Here is an 18,206-nt window from a genome sequence, read left to right on the forward strand (position 1 = left end):
TGCCGCGCATGCGCCCTGTTGTCATAACTCCGATTTTACGACATTATCACAAAACGTGTAGCTAAGATTTTACAACAATACCGTAAAACAGCACTACGCATGCGTATATAGGTAAGAGGTCAAAGTTCATGTGACTCATCAGCCCAAGAAAAATTTTTATCGACCGTGTTTCTCCGTCTTACGTAACTTAAATGCTTTTATAACCAGTCTCAGCGTTTTTTAGCGACAATTAGACTTACCGAAAGGATGACAAGTGAACGTGAGAGCGGGAAGAAGCCGAGTGAGCGGCCGAGGAAGGAGAGCGAGCGGGCCTGCTTCTTGTGTTGCGGCGAGACGGAAATCGTGGCGGTGGCAGAGTGCGACCACCCCGTCTGTTGGAAATGTTCCACACGTATGAGGGTGCTCTGTCAGCAAAACTACTGCGCCGTCTGTAGAAAAGATCTTGACAAGGTAGAGCTCCTTTGATACAACTCCTATTAAGGCTCGAATTATAAAATCTTAAGTGCTTTTTATTATAAATTGAAAGTGATGTAATGAAATTATGTATTACTAAACGTTATAACTTTTTTCAGGTGGTGTTCACCACTAAGAGACAGACGTTCTCTTCCATTTCAACTGAACACCTGCGTTTGGAAAGGAAACACGGAATTTACTTTGCCGACAACGTCACACAGAAACGATACAGGTATGAAACTACCAGTATGGATATAAGTCCGAGTAAAATATATACCACAGAAAATAAGTTGCCCCTCCCCCACTCAAAAACTCCCACAATCCCCTGTTCCTTTACGTTATATACTAGTATTATACAATCCATTGTCTGCGCAAAATTATATTTGGGTATTCTCTTGCTGCGTATTGAGACTTAAAACTTATCTCCAACGTGACTAATTCACATAATTGCTAAGCTAGTACTAGTACATTGGGCAGTGGTGTCCATAGTGGGTACCATATGTTGAAAAATAATAAGGGGGACTGCATGGGGAGGGGGGTATGCATTACGAACTTCACCAAATACTGGCGCTCTAAAATGGATGACGATAAATTCAGCATTGTCCTAAAACATATTGCGTTAAATCAGAGAGGTCTGATCACTCTGATGACATACATGTATTACATGAAACAAAAATTTATTATGAAGCATGACTGAAAAAGGCAGCCCCTGTTAAAGGTACATTTGTATACCTTATATAGTCTGTGGCTATTGACAGGATGATCCTGTCAGCAGTAGAAAAATTCCACTGCTGACAGGATGACCCTGTAAACAGTACAAATATTTCCACTGCTGACAGGATCTCCTTTTTTTTTCATTGTTGGCAACCAATCAGAAGCCAGCATATGTTACTGTACCAACATATTCTTAGCCTACTTCGCAGGCCTTCCGAACGGCGACGGCGTTTATTTTGGGGTATATGCAAATGCAATTTCCCCAGCAAAAGAACAAGGTCCTAGGCCAATATGTTGAAAATCGCCATTGAAGTTCAACTTCAAGTTGAAGTTGACTGTTAATGTGAGAAATGTGAACTAACGTAAGTATAATCGTAGAACGAATTACGTGGATCGTCGTTCTTACATGTAGATATATATTGATAACGGCTGTTTTACGCGTCCCTACGAGAACATGATTGAACGTTCGACGTCGGAAAGTCAACGTTATTGCGTTCTCATCTTTGAAATAAACAGTTTAGTAACTAAACTTTAGTTTGAAGATTCAACGTGTACAGACGTCATTATTTGTCTCTGTGTCCTGTAAGCGGCCGTCCATCGTCTCCCTAACTTCATCTTCTCACTGCAGCACTTTAGGGAAAGTAACAACTACCACCCATTACCTACATTAATTTGAATTTTTTGTTGTGTTTTCTCTCGACTCTAGGGAACTGCTGGAGCACATGTGTAAGGAATGTCCTGAGAAGCCGACCTTCCGCACTTTTCCTCAGCTGAGCAAACACATGCGGAAAGAACATGAGCTGTTCTACTGCGATCTCTGCAGCGAACACCTACAGGTAAAACATTACAGGGCTAGAAATTCGTTTCGGGGAATAAGTGCACTGGTACACACAGGGCTCGAAATTCATCTTTGGGAATAGGTGCACTGGTGCACCCAACTCAAAAAATTGGGTACACAGAAAGAATTTTGGGTGCACCAGATAAAATAAACTTAAGTTGAATGTTCTTCTGAACATAATTACAAAGTTTAACGCTGCTGCCTTTCTTAAGAACTTCAATAATTCTATAGCTAACTTTAAAATTTCAAACAAATAATACATTAAATAAAGTACAGCAAAAAGTTATCATGCTGCTTTTTATACTTACATTTCAAGAATTTTCTGTATACTAGTGCACAATAGTACCTTAACCCTATAGGCTACAAAAATATGTAGGTGCACCAGTGCACCCACAGTCAAAAATTAGGTGCACAGCTCCAATTTTGGGTGCACTGGGTGCACATGCACCCACTATTTCGAGCCCTGACACATAACCTAAAAATTAGGTGCACAGAAAAAATTTGAATGCACCGGTGCACAACATAAGATAAAGTAGAATATCAGCAAAACATGTTTCCAAACCCTACCGTCATACTCAATCTGAAAATCTATAGCCTACAAAAATGTCTTGGTTGACTGGTGCACCCACAGTCAATAATAAGATGCATACCGTAGCTCCATTTTTGGTTCACAAAGGTGAACGTGCACCCAGTATTTCAAGCCGTTTATATTGGAAAACAACAGACTAGAGACACTGAAAAATAATGATGGCCTGTCTCAGTGCATGTCGGATGGTAGTAGTAGTATAGTAGAAGTATCCAGTATACTGGGGTCCCAGTGCTTCTAAGTGGCTCTGTTTCACAAGTCCACACCAAGAGAGTTCCCCAATGGGCTCTATGGATTAACAATTACCCTGGTAGCTTGGTTACATGCTGTTCCATTATTTGGTATGAGGAAGAAAACAGTGACAGTACTAGTGTGTGTGTGTTGGAAACACATGTACATGTGTTATGTTATTACCTTGAAAACAGGGCATCCTTTGGGCATCCAGCTGCAAAAGAAGGCATCTAATTTCTTTGGTTTTTCTTAGTGCAGGTTGTCCAGGGACATTAGTAGTAATAGCCTGGCTACTACTAGAACTAGTGCCCCTGTTTAGAAAATATCCCTGCTGATGATTTAGTGCTTCTGTTTGTTCCAGATCTTTTCCTGGGAGCGTAAGACCTACAGCAGGAAAGAGCTGGCAGAGCATCGTCGGATCGGAGATAAGAACGACAAGTCGTACCGTGGCCACCCCCTGTGCGAGTTTTGCGATGAGCGGTATGTGGACAACGACAGCCTTCTCAGACATCTGCGTACGGACCACTACTACTGTCACGTATGTGACACCAATGGGAGTAACCAGTATTACAGGTATGTACATCCTCACAATGGCATCCACAAGTTGCTTGGATTCACTGATCCTTATCCTTAAGTAGAAACTGACATTAGAAACACTTAATGTTCCCGGCGTCTTTATTTTATATTGTTATCGCAGTGACCTCTTCACTACGTACATACTGCCACAAAAATGCATTTCTAATTTGCATTGCTACATTCAATTTACTTACTTTACTACAAATTTGTTTCAAACGCAAACCAAAAACATGGTTAAAACCTCCTTTCTGCGAATTAAATCCCCACAAAAATGAATGAATTTACCTACCTAACGTAACATGACCTATTTATGTGTAGAACCTATTTACGTCCGGTTTGGCTCATGTCCACATGTCGCGGTGTATTATGCCAAAGCCTGTTCTCATGAGCAATAAAGAACGTCATAAGTATGATCCTTTGCCATCTCTCTCTATTATACAAAACAATGAAAAAGGTTTACGTCCAGCGACATACTAGTAACAGAATAAACTCCTGAACCAGTAACAACAAGTTGCACGGAAGCGTCACACGTAATATGGCCATGCGTTTACCACGTGAACGCCACGTGCCGCGCATGTCGGGGAAATTCACCGATAAACATTTTTTTCCATCGCGTTAAGCAAGTGGCGGGACAGACATGGTGATTTTACTACCATTTGTCTGTAGACTACTTTGGACAGTTACTGTGCATTTTTTTCTGGTCTATGTTCTTCAAGCATAGCGCTAGAAGGGAAAAGACTGAAGTGGATGATAATGGGTTACCCTAGCACAATTCTTCATCATATACCTCAGTATAAATACATGCTCGCACGGCGTCAAATAGGCGGAGAAACATTTACAGACTATGCATTTTCTTTTTAGAAGAGCTGATATTTCTGCCCACGGGTTTAAAATTTGGCTCTGTCCGCGCGGTTTTAAGATAAATACGTTTTGAATAAATCGGACGTTAATTGGTCATGTTACGTTACCTACCTACCGAGTCCCTTGACCTCCCGGTTGTTGGGGGGACAAGGTAGCAATGAATTTACAGTATTTACTAAAGCTTATGATATCAACAAGTAACATTTCGTGTATGTTGTATTTCAGGTATAATCATGGTAAGTTTGGAAGTTAGTTGGCTTGTGCCTACATAATGATTTCCCAATCAGTGTGGACAGTACAGAATTGAAATGTCAATTGTTTGTTTGTTTGTTTGTCTCCCATAACCAGTAAACCATGTTTAGAGGCAACACATCAGTTTTTTACAGTAGGTGCAAGCTGCGTAAGACCAGACTGTATGGTTTAATCCACTCATACTAATAGTTACTAATACCGGGATCTTTTTCAGGAAATGTGGCCATGGTATGATCTTTTAAAAACATGCTCGAGGTGTGGCTCTCCTTGGGACATGGGACCTCCGACTTTACGTCCCTTCAGAGAAAACATCCCTAACCAAACTACTCTCATCTCCCAAATAAACATACCCCCCGGAATAAACATACCCCCTGGACAAATCTTCAAAATCTAATAAACGTACCCCCCGGAATAAACATACCCCCCGGAAATTGACCAAATTTACAGATAAACTGTGTCCATGCTACTTCTGTCCAAGGGAAAGAAGATGATTAGCAGGTTCTCTTTATTCATTTATTGACTATTTATGCCTGTCTGAGGACCATACCAATTAAGTGTATAACTATTGAACAGAATAACTGACAGTGTACACATCTTGTTCAAATTATAAATTATTATTTGCCACTTCAAAAAGATATACTGTAGTAGCAATGTATAAAAAATTGGGCATAGGTTCCCCGCTATGACCCCTAACCGGGGGCCAACGGTGCTTCAAATTCAACAAGTTAAAATAATAATTAAACAAGTTAAAATAAAATAAAACAAGTTAAAATGTACATGATCATTGATACCGGTACATGCATTTTCTGCTTGGAACTTGAAGCAAGTAAATTGTTGTATATACTGACATATAATCACTTCTCAGTTCACTTGGATGGGCAACACTTTGAAAGTCTACTCTTTTTCTATACAAATGTATGAACATTTACAAGATGAACAGAAAATTACAATATCCTGAATATATTGTCATCACAGGTATTAACTTATATTTTGTAAAAGTCATGATAGAGACATTTTTTCACATGTATATGATGTAACTATTTGTCTTTCCCAACTTGCCATTTATCTTCTATGCCTTCCATATAGAAACATTTGTAAACATTACTGTACATGCCACAAATCATTGTGTTGTGTCAAGGACATTTAATATCATATAATATCAAGGACAATATTATATAATGTTCTTGGATTTTGTTGTTGCAATCCAAATAATTTAGAATCTAAAAATTACCCTTGTATGTATCATTTTGAGAAACTAAATTGTCAAGAAATTTGTGAGAAACCTGAAGGCTTGTTACAATGTTGCCACAAACTACAGGGTTCTCATGGTACATGAAAGAATGAGCTTCAGACAGTGGCGGCGCCACAGACAGAAAGGGGCGGGGCTAACAGAACGTACACTCATGTTCTTAGAAACCTCCGGCATTCTTTCTGTCGGGGTGTGATCTTCTTTCAAGCATTTTTCAGTGATAAAAATGGTGACTAGATTGCAACTAATTTTTTATATAGACTAAGGTATTTAAAGTATTTTTGTAAAACTGCAAAATACATTTCTGACAAAGGCGAAGGAGTTTTATTTGTAGATCAAAAAGACTTGTTTCCCCTTCTTGAAAGTGAGATCTTCCAAAACAAAACATTCCCACGGACTGTCACTGCCGGGTGCGTTACTGTGGCGCTTTTCGAAGGGCAAAATTTTCATGTTTGCGGTAGGATTGAAATGTTTTGATATACTTTCAAAGTAATGATAAAGTTTTTGATGCTAAGACACGTTTTTTTGTGGTGTTATTTTTATATTTTCATTTTGGGAAAGACTGTTTCTCACCAAGGAGGTTTGATCTCACGTGAGTAGAGTAATGTATTACATGCGTAACGTTACTTGAAACACTTTGCGCCGCTGACACATATTTGTTTCTGGTCAACATGCTTTGGTTTACGATGTTATGACACTATTAAAGTTGTTCATATAAAAAGAATTGCATTTCAAAACGTCAGTGTGGCGTCTTATTTTCGCCCAATAACAACGTTGACTTTGAAGTGTTATAGAGATCGACCGATACGTTACGAGTTCCGCCAGGATTTCACAAAGGCCGGGTCATAGCGGCATGGAAATCAACGCCGCTTGGCCGGAAAATAACGAATTATGAGCAAAAATGCCGGGGAAATATTGGCAGGAGAACCCAAACTTTGAATTTTAAGAGGATCCCAGGTTAGCAAAACTCAAATTTTCAAAAAAATAATAAACGTACCGTCCAAAATAAGAACGTACTGGGTGGATTTTGAGGCTGAAAAAAATAAACGTACCGGTACGTTTATTTGGGAGATGAGAGTAGGTACTCATTTCCACCTGAGTTTGAAATATGACCGGGTGTTAAAGTGCCATTCCCAAGGGTACAACATCAGTGCCTACTACTAGTGCTACGGGGGGATTTAAACCCAAGTCAACTTTAGATTCCGAGTCAACAACCCTAACCACGAGGCCACCTTGTTTTTCTTCTTCAGTGACTACGACGTGCTTCGTAACCACTTCCGTGATGCCCACTTCCTGTGCGAGGAGGATGAGTGTCGCGAGGAGAAGTTCACCTCGGTGTTTTCCACGAACATCGACCTAAAAGCTCACCAGGCGGCTGTGCACCTGAAGAAGCTGAGTAAGGCGCAGGCACGCCAGGCCAGACAGCTGGACATGAACTTCCAGTTAGTCCCGCGGCAGAGTGGCTACACAGGCAGGGGACGAGGTGGGTTTCTTTTCATATTTTTTGGCAGTGCCTCGGGGATGGAGCCTCTGAAATAGCACCATGCCCAAGTTCAAAATACAATTGTATTTCAAAAACTTCCAGCTGGTCCTTCCACATAGTGGCTCGCAGGGGTGCCCCATTGATATAGCACTAATGATCAAGTCAAAGGTAATTCGAAAACTACCTGTTGGTTTCTTGGCAGAAAGGCTTCTTAGGGATTTAGGGGACGAGAGAGGTCGGATTTCCTTTCTGTGAGAACAATTTTTTGGCAGTACTAGAGAGTTGGAGCCTCTAATATATGGGGTTGATATGTCTATATATAGATATCTCATTAAGAATCAATTTAAAGGTATTTCAAAAACGTTCAACTGGTCTGGCTGGCAGGCAGAGTTGCTACACAGGGAGGGGACGAGGTTGGTTCATTTTCATATTTTTTTGGCAGTGCCTCGGGAGTGGAGCCATTGATATAGCACTATCAAGTTGAAAGTAATTCAAAAACTTCCCGCTGGTTCCTTGGCATAGCAGAGAGGCTTCTTAGGGATGGGACGAGTGAGGTTGGGTTCCTTTTCTGTGAGAAAACTTTTAGACAGTTCCACAGGCTTGGATCCGCAGATACAGCGTAATGAACAAGTTAGAAGTTATTTCAAGAACTTTGCTTTCTTTGGGGAATTCGGTTTTAATTAATAACACAATTTGCTTCAAGATAGATACTGTTATGGGGGCCTATTGATATTAAATTTCACCATTTTACAAAGCCTTTAGACAACTGTATTGTAAAGTGTTGTGCATTGTAAAAACCACTTTCACATACATGTACTACAATAAGAGATGGACAGATATTATCTTATTGCTGGTTTCAAGCATGTACATGAAGAACAGGAATATTTGATTTAAAAGAATGTTTATGATGGTGAATAGTATGATATTTGTCAGTGCCCCCACCCCCATCTGAGTGCATCTAAGTTCTAACCAACCGTGCTCTTTCTCCCATGTGTGCCTGTAGGTACGGTGAGTAGAGAAGACTATGATGACGTCAATTCTAACCAGCATCCAGGCAGGAGAAACAGAAGAGGACAAGGACAAGCACAAGAAAGGTAAGGTTCCCACTTCCTAACACAGCTTTTATCTGCTATGTTTATTATAAAATGGCAACTTTGAAGTAGTTGTTATACACATATATACTTTCCTCTTTGCAGAAATGTTAGTTTAACTGTTAAACATATCATTGCACTCAGTGACTGGGTTCTTTTTGAGGGGAATGGGCATCAGTCAAAGATGACATGGAGGGTGGCAAATTAATTGTAAAGAAGAAATCAGCATGATACTAATAAGTTCTCCCGCAGTATGGCGCTAGTGTTATATTGGTAAGGCCACATTGACTTGATTACATTATGTGTATATAAATATATATATATATGAATGACATATGTACGCAGATTAGTTTTCATCTTCAACTTTTTTTTTTCTTTTCACGCTCGCATCAGTTCCTTTGCGATGCCCAGAGGAATTATTTAATCCATGATTGTAATGAAAGGAATGTGGCCTTATCCTAGGTCAGAGTTAAAATCAAAGGGTTAAAACTTCATTAATCTTTGTAGGGATGACAAAAGGGAGCAGGCAGACCAAAGGGAAAAGGCAATGCTTGCCGCCGCCATGAAGGCATCTCTGCAATACGAGTCTGCGAACCGCGAGGAAGAAAAGAAGGAGGAACTCTCTGCTGCCCCCGCCGTTAAACCGGATGACTTTCCATCTCTCGGAGAAGCAGGGACCAACCAGGGCTCGCTTTTCGACAATTCAGAAGATTTTCCGTCGCTCAAAGCAGTGGCTAGCAGTCTTACTTCACAGCAGACCAACCAGACAACACAACAGAGTATGGCCATGAGGGTGGGCCACAACTTCAAGAGGTAGCTTCCTCAACTCTTGTAGCTTTACAAGTTAGCTAACTACATACAAATTGTATATGTCTACAGCCCAAGCTACAGCCCAAGCTTCTTTGTATGTGATTGTAAATATGAATCTTGTTTATTTATACTTTATGTAGTTGTAAACACCTACATGTAATAAGAAAGCCCCTGTATTTTTCTTGTGTCAATAAAGTATGTGTATTTCTATGACTGACAAAGGTTGAACAGTTATTATTGTAAACTACACAATAGCCTTAGGTATGATGTTTTTACCAATATTCATTGACCTTTTTTGACAATTTCCTTTCATTTTATCCCTGCAAATGTTTGTAAAATGAGTTTTTTTATTGTCTTAGTATGAGAAAAATGTAGGTTGTTGACTTTGTTAACTTCTTCACAAGGGATGACACATTTATATGTACATTTCGTGTTTAATTTTCACTTGAAAGTTCATCTGTGTTGGTAGAAGTCATTCTGAATCAAAGCTGAACTCCAATTGCCAACGCAAAAATTAAACTTACCCAAATTTTCAACTGATAAACTCTGATATAGTATTTGATATTTAATACATATTTGATTGTTTGTCATTTTTTTTCCTGTCAGGTCTGTGAAGAATGGGACCTTAAACGAGGAGGATTTTCCTCAGCTCGGTGCTAACCAGAAAAAGGCGAATCCTGTGGCTCCCCCGACAGGAAGGTGGATGGGGTCTGAGCCAACTCCAGCGGTGTCAGCGACCCAAAGACTAGCCCAAGACTTTCCACCTCTGCAGACTCTCAAAAAACGGAGCAATCCCGTTCGGGCAGCTTTACCAGAAAGACGACCACCCTCGGGAAACAACGTGACCCAGAATAAAAGTAAAACAGCGCCGAAACAAGTTCCGTCTCAAGAGGAGGACTACCCAGCTTTAGCAGCAAACTACGTTCCGTGGAGCAAAGTGCAGGTAGTGCCAACGCAGGACAAGGAAAACGTGAACAGACGCACCGTTTCTCAGGCACCACCAACGCAAGACGACTTTCCCGCGCTAGCCCCCGCAAAACCAAAAGCCACTCCGCAGTGGACGAAGAAACAGGCACAGACAAAAACACAAGGTGGCTCAAAGTGGTCCTCTTTAGCTGCCGAGGAATCAGTGAGCAAAAAGAAAAGTTCTGTACAGGTAAAAGAACAAAAAGCTGAAGAAAAGGTATCTGAAGGGACGGCTAAGAAAAAGAAGAAGAAGAGAAAGAAAAATAAAGGTGGTGGAAGTGGGGAGGAAGATGAAAAGGGAAAAATGGAGAGTATGAATGAAGTTACGAACGATTTGAAAGAAGCCATTGGCCCTACTACTACTTTGGTGTCAGAATATGGGGATAGCCGGAATAATACCGCAGAGTCAGCAAAGCCAACCACTCTGCTATCTGAAGATAATACTCAAAGAGGAGACGGTAACAATACACAAGGCGGGGAGGGTGAGGAAGTTGATGCCCCGTCTTTTAGTGACATGCCGTCTTTTAGTGACGTGGACTTCCCCAGTCTCGGCTCAGACATCTCAAGTGCCTACTTCAGTACAACGCTACCCAAGGAAGAAATCTCGGCAGTCTACCGTGATTTGGGGAAAACACCTTCCCAAGGGGCGGGGCCCCCTCCGGGTCTGTCTCAGCTTGCAGACTCACTTATTCAGGTGCAAGTTCCAGCTTCGTCTGTCACAAAAGCTCCCCCAGGGTTCCAACCGCACACCAGTCCTGAACCCCTTGCCCCTTCTCCCCTTCCACTCCCTCCAGTAGATCCTGGACCGTACATCCAGCCAGATGACTTCCAGCAACGCAACCATCAGCTCATGTCCTCCATCATGGAGTGTTTGAAAGGGAACGACAAAATCGGGCAGTTCAAGGACTTTTCCAGAAAGTTTCGCCAGGGGGCACTGCCGGCGTCTGAATACTACACAATCTGCTGCAAACTGTTCCAGAAAAGTTTCTCCGCGATCTTCGTCGAACTTCTCGTGCTGCTGCCCGACGCTCACAAACAGCAAGAACTGTGGCAGACAGTCACGGCGAGCGGTCGGCAGGGGAGCTGCGACATCAGCTCGCAGTGTTTGTCGTGTCCGACGTGTCTTCAGATAGTCAAGAACGGTGACTTCAGTACACACACGCAGAAACATAGCCTGGAGGACGATTTCCCAGCCCTGTCGTCTGTTCTACCTCCTCCTGGTCTGATTCAGGACTTCCCATCTCTGGGAGAACCTTTTGGCACAAAGAAGACATCAGCATGGAAGAAAATGTAACTGTCTTTACCTCTGTAGACAATGATAAAACTGTTGTTTGTACACTAAATATGATTAAGTTAGATTGCTATAAAAGAAGAAAAGGAGACTGTATGATACATGCAATACTTTATCAACTCAGCTGTACATTTGTACGTTCTGCATAATAGAAATTTTTGATGATATTTAGTACCTTGAGTAAGAGAGACTCAGACTAGCTGCTGCAAGTTATCTATAGAAAGTTGAATCGCTAGTTTGTTTCACATTCTTTGAAGACTTAACGTTCTTGCTTCTGTTTAGACAATTCCTCCAAGTTAAACTGAATGTTAAATGTCAAAAAACCTTGACATGAAACTGGTTTAAAACAATTTTGTTATGAGAGGGCCCAGATTGCTTCCTTGTGGTACTCAAAAATAAATTAGAACAGCAAAGTCCATGTTGTACGGATACAAAATTAATGCCATAACTGAAAACATGTGAAATCACTAGAGGGCAAAACAAAATACTGCCAGATGTTTAAAACTGAAGAAGTTTAAAACATGCACTCTGCATATTTGTGTTTGGTTTGAAGAGAATTTGTGATAGCTATTGGCTACATCTTCTGAACAATAGGCTAAGGAATAATCGTGTCTTTGTTATCTTTCTTGTGCTTCTTTGAGGACATGAAATGAAAAGGAAATTGTTACAGACGCGTTTTGCCTACTTCTTAATATGGCTTATGCATTCAATCCAACTATTTTAACCTCCTTGAGAGGCTGTTTGCATTTCAATGGACGGTAGCTCAAGCGTGCACGGCATTTTAATGTTATCGGCAAGTTTTTATGTATACCTCCGGTATTCTCTTCTGTTAGTTATATACACACTTGATAGGATGTGGGTTTAAACCTTCTCCCTGCTCCCTAACTCTGCAACCAATAGGGAATGGCGTGCCAAATGGCTACTTATGAATGCTAGAGGATCAGAGGATCTCTAGATGTCCGAAAACACTTGAGCTACGATTCACTGAAATGCAAATAGCTGCGCCTGTCTCCATGCTGGTGTCCCTGTGACGTAAACGTTCTATCGTTCAACAGAAAGCTATTACAATAGTTTCCGTATCACCCCTTGTACGCATACGTTCCTCTTTCACTCCCCAAGGACTTACATACTAGTACTCACAGTACATTAAATAAATACACAGACACGTGTGTAGTTGGGCGTGTGCTCCGGGACACCGCAAGTGCACAACTTTAATCCAGAAGTGTCGAAACGCAAAGAAATGAGGGGTAAAACTGGACCGAAACAGAAACGTTAGGAATCGCATAAAACCTTTCGTAAACAAACTCAATAAACGTAGGACAATTCCTACCGTTAAAATCTCGGCCGAAACAGAAACGTGTGTAACATTTCAGAACGTACAGAAATAAGGGGCCAAAACTGGACCGAAATGAATCCATCAAAACCTTTCGTATCTGAACCCAAAATGTAGGACAATTCCTACGGACAAAAATTGGTCCGAAACAGAAAATAATGTGTAACATATTACAGTAATTTAATGAAAAATGTCCAGAAATTAAAAGTTCAAAACTGGACCGAAACGGAAACGTATTTTACATTTTTTAGTAATCGCACACGAACTTTCGAAACAAAACCAAATGTAAGATAATCCCAAATGATAAAAACCTGTGAGATTTAACAGTGCTAGTAGTCGAAACGAAATTCGACAAATCAAAACGATTGTACGGCAAATTCGAAGTGACATCAAACACAACGTTCAGATTAATCGTAACAACAACACTTTGTTGAAACGCAATTTTTTTAAATAATTTCTCTATCTACAGTGAATTTGCACAACTTTGTGTTGTTTGCCAGCCACGCAACCCCTAAAAAAACCTCCGAAATACGAAGGCAAAAAATAGGGGACGTGTACCAGAGCCTTCGAGCCAAACAATAAATTAAGTTCTCTGGGATTTTTAACTTACGTACAAAAGTCAACAATATATATATTAATCATCTATTAGAATTTCAACACGGGTAACGACTAATATGCAATCTCATCAACGTAAAAAACAAGAAAACGTGCGAGTACGTGAACTAAACAATCTGCAAACGCCTATGGATGTTGGTTCAATGATGCGAAACGTTGGGATTTTTACAAATGCAATTAATGTAAAATTTTACAGCTATTAAAAACGAAGTACTCCTCTTCTTCCCCATACATAACACATCTGCTTTTGAAGATCGGGATACTCCTCTTCTCCTCCAAACATAACACAGCTGCTTTTGAAGATCGGGATACTCCTCTTCTTCTCCAAACATAACACAGCTGCTATTGAAGATCGGGATACTCCTCTTCTTCTCCATACATAACACAGCTGCTATTGAAGATCGGAATACTCCTCTTCTTCTCCAAACATAACAGAGCTACTATTGAAGATCGGAATACTCCTCTTCTTCTCCAAACATAACACAGCTGCTATTGAAGATCGGGATACTCCTCTTCTTCTCCATTCATAACACAGCTGCTTTCGAAGATCGGAATACTCCTCTTCTTCTCCATACATAACACAGCTGCTTTTGAAGATCGGGATACTCCTCTTCTTCTCCAAACATAACACAGCTGCTATTGAAGATCGGAATACTCCTCTTCTTCCCCATACATAACACAGCTGCTACTGAAGATCGGAATACTCCTCTTCTCCATACATAACATAGCTGCTTTTGAAGATCGGGATACTCCTCTTCTTCTCCATTCATAACACAGCTGCTTTCGAAGATCGGAATACTCCTCTTCTTCTCCATACATAACACAGCTGCTTTTGAAGATCGGGATACTCCTCTTCTTCTCCAAACATAACACAGCTGCTATTGAAGATCGGAATACTCCTCTTCTTCCCCATACATAACACAGCTGCTACTGAAGATCGGAATACTCCTCTTTTCCATACATAACACAGCTGCTTTTGAAGATCGGAATACTCCTCTTCTCCATACATAACATAGCTGCTTTTGAAGATCGGGATACTCCTCTTCTTCTCCATACATAACACAGCTGCTATTGAAGATCGGAATACTCCTCTTCTTCTCCATACATAACACAGCTGCTATTGAAGATCGGCATACTGCTCTTTTTCTCCATACATAACGCATCTGCTATGGAAGATCGGAACACTCCTCTTCTTCTCCATACATAGCACACCTGCTATTGAAGATTTGAATACTCCTCTTCTTTTCCATACATAACACAGCTGCTATTGAAGATTGGAATACTCCTCTTCTTCTCCATACATAACACAGCTGCATTTGAAGATCGGAATACTCCTCTTCTTCTCCATACATAACACACCTGCTATTGAAGATTTGAATACTCCTCTTCTTCTCCATACATAGCACACCTGCTATTGAAGATTTGAATACTCCTCTTCTTCTCCAAACATAACACAGCTACTATTGAAGATTGGAATACTCCTCTTCTTCTCCATACATAACACAGCTGCATTTGAAGATCGGAATACTCCTCTTCTTCTCCATACATAACACACCTGCTATTGAAGATTTGAATACTCCTCTTCTTCTCCATACATAGCACACCTGCTATTGAAGATTTGAATACTCCTCTTCTTCTCCAAACATAACACAGCTACTATGTAAGATCGGAATACTCCTCTTCTTCTCCAAACATAACTCAGCTGCATTTGAAGATCGGAATACTCCTCTTCTTCTCCAAACATAACACAGCTGCATTTGAAGATCGGAACACTCCTCTTCTTCTCCATACATAGCACACCTGCTATTGAAGATTTGAATACTCCTCTTCTTCTCCAAACATAACACAGCTGCATTTGAAGATCGGAATACTCCTCTTCTTCTCCATACATAACACACCTGCTATTGAAGATTTGAATACTCCTCTTCTTCTCCATACATAGCACACCTGCTATTGAAGATTTGAATACTCCTCTTCTTCTCCAAACATAACACAGCTACTATGTAAGATCGGAATACTCCTCTTCTTCTCCAAACATAACTCAGCTGCATTTGAAGATCGGAATACTCCTCTTCTTCTCCAAACATAACACAGCTGCATTTGAAGATCGGAACACTCCTCTTCTTCTCCATACATAGCACACCTGCTATTGAAGATTGGAATACTCCTCTTCTTCTCCATACATAACACAGCTGCATTTGAAGATCGGAATACTCCTCTTCTTCTCCATACATAACACACCTGCTATTGAAGATTTGAATACTCCTCTTCTTCTCCATACATAGCACACCTGCTATTGAAGATTTGAATACTCCTCTTCTTCACCAAACATAACACAGCTACTATGTAAGATCGGAATACTCCTCTTCTTCTCCAAACATAACTCAGCTGCATTTGAAGATCGGAATACTCCTCTTCTTCTCCAAACATAACACAGCTGCATTTGAAGATCGGAATACTCCTCTTCTTCTCCATACATAACACAGCTTCATTTGAAGATCGGAATACTCCTCTTCTTCTCCATACATAACACACCTGCTATTGAAGATTTGAATACTCCTCTTCTTCTCCAAACATAACACAGCTACTATGTAAGATCGGAATACTCCTCTTCTTCTCCATACATAGCACACCTGCTATTGAAGATTTGAATACTCCTATTCTTTTCCATACATAACACAGCTGCTATTGAAGATCGGAATACTCCTCTTCTCCATACATAACATAGCTGCTTTTGAAGATTTGAATACTCCTCTTCTTTTCCATACATAACACAGCTGCTATTGAAGATCGGAATACTCCTATTCTTCTCCATACATAACACAGCTGCTATTGAAGATCGGCATACTACTCTTTTTCTCCATACATAACGCATCTGCTATGGAAGATCGGAACACTCCTCTTCTTCTCCATACATAGCACACCTGCTATTGAAGATTTGAATACTCCTCTTCTTTTCCATACATAACACAGCTGCTATTGAAGATCGGAATACTCCTCTTCTTCTCCATACATAACACAGCTGCTATCGAAGATCGGAATACTCCTCTTCTTCTCCAAACATAACACAGCTGCTATTGAAGATCGGAATACTCCTCTTCTTCTCCATACATAACACAGCTGCTTTTGAAGATCGGAATACTCCTCTTCTTCTCCATTCATAACACACCTGCTATTGAAGATTTGAATACTCCTCTTCTTCTCCATACATAACACAGCTGCTATTGAAGATCGGAATACTCCTCTTCTTCTCGACACATAACACACCTGCTACTGAAGATAAGAATGCTTCTTCTCCATGCATAACACAGCTGCCATCGAAGATTGGGATGCTTTTCGTCTTTCCCACACATAAGATGCCTACAATTAAATATCGGGATTTTCCTCTTCTCTCTTACACAGGAATACGCATCCTCTTCAGTTTGACTCATAACACATTTTTTTTTACAATGGGCACATCTAATATAGCTTCTTCTTGTACACAAGATGTCAAAAATTGAAGATAAAGCTTAGTATAGTGCATTGGAGCTGCACTTCTCGAACGACGCTAAACAAAATGTGTTGTCATGTTGGTGGTTCTTTGATACGTCATAGAACGACATGTGCTTTGTCGACGTCGTAGAACAATCATACTTTTACATTACGAAACGTACACTGATCAGCGTCAATAAAAGACTTTCACCCGTGCCATTTCTGACATTTTTAGGCAAATTAATTGAACAATTATATTCTCTTAGACCATGGGCAACAAATAGCAAAAGGACCTGGGAATTCTAGATATGGTCGATATCTAAATCAACTTGCGCAACCACACATCGATCAATGCCAGGGAGGCAAACCATTTAGCAGTCGTTGGGAAGATATTCGTGCACGTAATCAACGAATTACACTTACAAATACAATCATGGAAAGTGTGATATCAACAATATAGTTGAGGTATATACTCAATGACCTGCAGTGGACCCTTCTCTCTGAAAGGAGGAGGAACGCCCGCCTCACCTTTTTCTATAAGCTAGTTAATAACCACATCAATATCAATACCGATAGTCTACTGAAACCAGCTCAGGGGCGCACCCGGGGAAGCCACACGCTCAAATTTCAACCACTTTACGCCCGAACAGACTCTTACAAATATTCATACTTCCCCCGCACCATACCCGATTGAAGATTTGAATACTCCTCTTCTTCTCCATACATAACACAGCTGCTATTGAAGATCGGAATACTCCTCTTCTTCTCCATACATAACACAGCTGCTTTTGAAGATCGGAATACTCCTCTTCTTCTCCATTCATAACACACCTGCTATATGGCGCGGTTGTTACGGCTCCCACCGTTGAGTCTTTCCGCGCCAGGCTGGAGGCCTGCCCGCCTTAGCCTGGGACCTCCTCCCCCCCCCCCCTTCTTTGCCCCTCGCGGGGTTATCTGGGGGTTCAATAAGTTGAAGTTGAAGTATAATCAGAAGCTAGGGGACACAACCTAAGAATAGAAAAAGCAGCTGCCAGAAGCGACAAGAGATTATTCAGGCATGCGGCAGCACTTCTGGGATGTCTTGAAAATACTATACAGTGTTACTTGTGGCTCTTGATTTTTTTTCTCCAAGTACCTCTGTGCAAGACAATAATTTATGCAAATTTTTATGACGTCATGATGACGTCATCAACAATTACAGGGCCACGCCCCTTTTTACAAAAGTGGGTTTTCCTCGCTAACGATCCAATGTACAAAGCTAATATTTTAGGGACAGATGCATAATAATGCCATTGGTCAATACAGGGGCTCCTTTTTTGATATCTTTCTAAATTAATTTTTGGTGAATTTTTTTCAATAATTTTATGAGAACCTCCTTCTGTGGAC

At 40.7% G+C, this 18,206-nt stretch overlaps 1 protein-coding gene and 1 long non-coding RNA gene across 2 annotated transcripts; one reads left to right on the forward strand and one right to left on the reverse strand.

Moving 5' to 3' along the window:
- Positions 1–103: 103 nt before the first annotated feature.
- On the forward strand, positions 104–12,072 carry LOC136440221 (E3 ubiquitin-protein ligase ZNF598-like). Its single transcript, XM_066436115.1, has 8 exons — positions 104–450; positions 573–685; positions 1,874–2,003; positions 3,184–3,395; positions 7,011–7,243; positions 8,247–8,337; positions 8,842–9,147; positions 9,751–12,072. The coding sequence occupies exons 1-8, from the start codon at positions 247–249 to the stop codon at positions 11,402–11,404; spliced, it is 2,943 nt and encodes a 980-aa protein (XP_066292212.1). The 5' UTR covers positions 104–246; the 3' UTR covers positions 11,405–12,072.
- A 500-nt stretch (positions 12,073–12,572) lies between these two features.
- On the reverse strand, positions 12,573–17,867 carry LOC136440222 (uncharacterized). Its single transcript, XR_010756638.1, has 2 exons — positions 15,885–17,867; positions 12,573–15,835 (listed from the first exon to the last, which is right to left on the reverse strand). It is a non-coding gene; the product is annotated as an uncharacterized lncRNA (long non-coding RNA).
- Between the last annotated feature and the right edge of the window lie 339 nt (positions 17,868–18,206).

The sequence above is a fragment of the Branchiostoma lanceolatum genome, chromosome 8 (assembly GCF_035083965.1).
Source record: "Branchiostoma lanceolatum isolate klBraLanc5 chromosome 8, klBraLanc5.hap2, whole genome shotgun sequence".
Lineage (NCBI taxonomy): Eukaryota > Metazoa > Chordata > Leptocardii > Amphioxiformes > Branchiostomatidae > Branchiostoma > Branchiostoma lanceolatum.

What these genes read in the sequence shown, in the direction of transcription:
- LOC136440221 (XM_066436115.1), top strand. Translation starts at nt 247, where the DNA reads ATGACAAGTGAACGTGAGAGCGGGAAGAAGCCGAGTGAGCGGCCGAGG. An exon ending in GGGAGTAACCAGTATTACAG is followed by an intron (nt 3,396 to 7,010) that starts GTATGTACATCC and finishes TTTCTTCTTCAG; the next exon opens with TGACTACGACGTGCTTCGTA. An exon ending in CAAGGACAAGCACAAGAAAG is followed by an intron (nt 8,338 to 8,841) that starts GTAAGGTTCCCA and finishes TAATCTTTGTAG; the next exon opens with GGATGACAAAAGGGAGCAGG.